This window comes from Sinocyclocheilus rhinocerous, unplaced genomic scaffold (assembly GCF_001515625.1).
Source record: "Sinocyclocheilus rhinocerous isolate Xijiao unplaced genomic scaffold, SAMN03320098_v1.1 C36978983, whole genome shotgun sequence".
NCBI lineage: Eukaryota > Metazoa > Chordata > Actinopteri > Cypriniformes > Cyprinidae > Sinocyclocheilus > Sinocyclocheilus rhinocerous.
Genome location: NW_015787078.1, coordinates 179 through 3,115, shown reverse-complemented (window position 1 = coordinate 3,115; position 2,937 = coordinate 179). Strand labels below are relative to the sequence as shown.

Sequence of the window (2,937 nt, the reverse complement as noted above, 5' to 3'; positions counted from 1 at the left end):
TACCAAAGAATCCACAGTGAAATGTACTGAACAAACAAATAATGCCCAAACTGAAGCATCCACATAGCTGAAAATAAATAACCACCTTCCTGGCATTAGGATCATTTGGAAGGTAATAGTATTTTTAGTTTAGCCGCGATGATGTAAGTAGGCATTGATCTGATTCTGAGGAGGCGGTCTTTGTCGCACTATGACTTCATAATAGGACAAATTCTGAAACGAGCCAACTTCTGAGCTTCATTTCAATAAAGCTGTTTTTGGACTAACAAGGAAGTTTTGAGTTCTGAAACTTACAGGACCACTTACATGTCAAAATATCCAGGAAGTTAGATTTCTCAGTTCATGACCCCTTTAAATGTATCTGGGTTTAAACACAATGTTAATTACATTGCATTTTTCATCTGTATTTTTTCCTATAGTCATCCAAGGTCTTGATAAGTGCTGCTTTTCTTTTTACAATGCAAAAATCCCAGTAAAGCAGATTGAGAGTTATCATACTACACATCTTGAATGCCACAGGACTGGTATCATGTAAGCATTTTTGTAATGTCTTAATTAGAATCATTTATAATTGTAAATCGGTTATGTAAAATCATTAACCATCTTCTCTTTGAATTTCAGTTTCATCACAAAAGCTCAAAGGGAGATCTGTGCTGACCCGACAGAGAGATGGGTTCAGATGGCGATGAACATGGTGGACTTACGTGCATCACATCTTCACACCAAACCTGAGAGGTCAGTTGCCCTCTTTAAAGTGGACACAGAGGCAAAGTAAACTGCTTGTTACAGTATATATATAATGCTTTTAAATTTTTTAAAACAAAAAAATACTGGGTTACAGGTACCTTGTGAATGTCTGTAATTGACTGAGCAGAACATATGATCATATAAATTTATTCAGAAATTTTAAAAAAATCAAGCAAAAACTTAGATACAAATATTGGCAGGAGGTCTTAATATTATCTAAACCCTTGAAAAGCATTGTCAAAATGATAATTTTGTTTTTCCCTCCTAAAAGGAAAGCATCAGGGTCAGTCAGAACATCAGAAACTACACCACTCCACCAACCAGAGGAAACAACTCTAGTCCTCTTCAAAGAGTCACATGACCAGTTAGATTTTCTCCTCTTTTATATTGTCTGTTTAACCTTAGGGAGTCTTCATATTATCTAAACCCTTAGCGGACATCATTAAAATGACATTGTTCTTCCCTCTTTAAAGGAAAGCATCAGAGTCAGTCAGAATGATAGAAACTACACCACTCCACCAGCGGAAGGAAATGTGTCTAGTCCACTTTGAAGAGTCACATGACTGGTTAGATTTTCTCCTCTTTTAAGTTGTCTGTTAACTCAGGAGGATTTTTTTTATCGTAGTCAACAATGTAAAAACCACAATGTACAATGTAATGTAAAATGTTCTAATGAAAAAACCACAAACACTGGGCCAGTTATGTAATAAAATGTAATATCCCAGATGTAACAGGTATGTTGCATACTATTCAACTATTGTGTGAATGGCTACTGTATTTCTGTGTTTTTTGGTGAACACAGAAAAATGCAGATCCCAAATAGTGAGCATGCAAACACCAATAGAAATGTATTAAATCTAATAGTCGTCCAGTACAGTTATTAAATTCATTAAGATTACTTTATCAAAGAACTTTCGCTTTGATATGCGTGACATTGGAGCCACATCTGGAACATAATATACTGGAGAAAAAACACTTAAAATACACTTAAAACAATTGCTTTATAAATACAAAAACAAGTCAATTACTGTATTATATATTATTAATGAGCTGTCTTTCATTTGTGTCATATAGATCCACTCACTTCTGCATGCGGCCAGGATGAGAATAACTACAGCATTTCTTATCTACAGTATGTTGAGACATCAGGACCAAGGAAACCATGACATCTGTTAGTACTGCTACATCAACAATCATCATAGATAAATTTATAATAAATTATATTATATCAATAATTATATAGTTTGTGTGTGGCACATACTGTAAATGCTACTTTAAGTATTGTTGTAGCTCAGACAGAAGAGAATTTCTAGAACTTAAAATTGTGCTCTCTAGCAAGACACTGCAGTTCTGCACATTAGGATAGGAATTGTTGCACAATGTACTATGCAATACAGCACCATATATAGTACAATGCATTTGGCTTTTTAAATAAAAACAGGATGTGTATAGAGAAGATGAAATGTAGATGTAGATTAAATAAATAAATGTATGTATAATACACAAGTGAAGAGGCCAACATGTCAAAGTGCATGCATGTTTAATTCAGGCATGTTGTTTGGTTTATAATGTCACTGCCCAGAATATGAAACTCTTTTTTCTTCTTTGTCTTGCATATATATTTCTAAATCCCCCCTCCCCTTTTTCAGAAAGGGTTTTCAGCATTTGCAAGCCAACTCAATGTGACATATTCTATGTCTGTGTATTATTTAGGAAAAACTACAAACTAAATCCAGCACTGTGCATCACACAAAGCAAAGATACGTTACTAAAAGGCTCTTTTGATTGACTGATGATAGCTAATTCAGTAGCACGCTGAGGCTGTCAGCAGCATTTGTGAGGTTGATTGTTACTACTGTGTAAAACTGTGGGTGTTTGGCATGTTAACCCTCCCCCTTTATTTTGTCTTTTCTTCAGGAATTACTGGAAGTCTGATTGTTTTTTCATGAATCTCTCCTTGACTTCTATTCAATCAAATTCTATTTCTCAATCTTTACAGCCACACTACTAGAATTGTTCATTTAATGTTGACAATTACTATTTAAAGAAATGCCTTACCCTAAGATTTTTGCATGACTTTTTTCTTTTACATGAAACATTCCATTAATGATTTTATTCATACTCTTCCCCGTTTTACATGTCATATATTCCTTTAATTCCACAAGGTATTAATCATGTAATCATTCCTAT

At 34.2% G+C, this 2,937-nt stretch overlaps 1 protein-coding gene across 1 annotated transcript; it reads left to right on the top strand.

Moving 5' to 3' along the window:
- Positions 1–419: 419 nt before the first annotated feature.
- LOC107736777 (C-C motif chemokine 2-like) lies at positions 420–1,921 on the top strand (the record flags this gene model as incomplete). Its single annotated transcript, XM_016548130.1, has 5 exons — positions 420–531; positions 622–735; positions 1,019–1,111; positions 1,221–1,313; positions 1,822–1,921. Coding segments are annotated over 5 exons (413 nt in total), but the record flags the coding sequence as incomplete, so codon positions are not given.
- Positions 1,922–2,937: the final 1,016 nt, after the last annotated feature.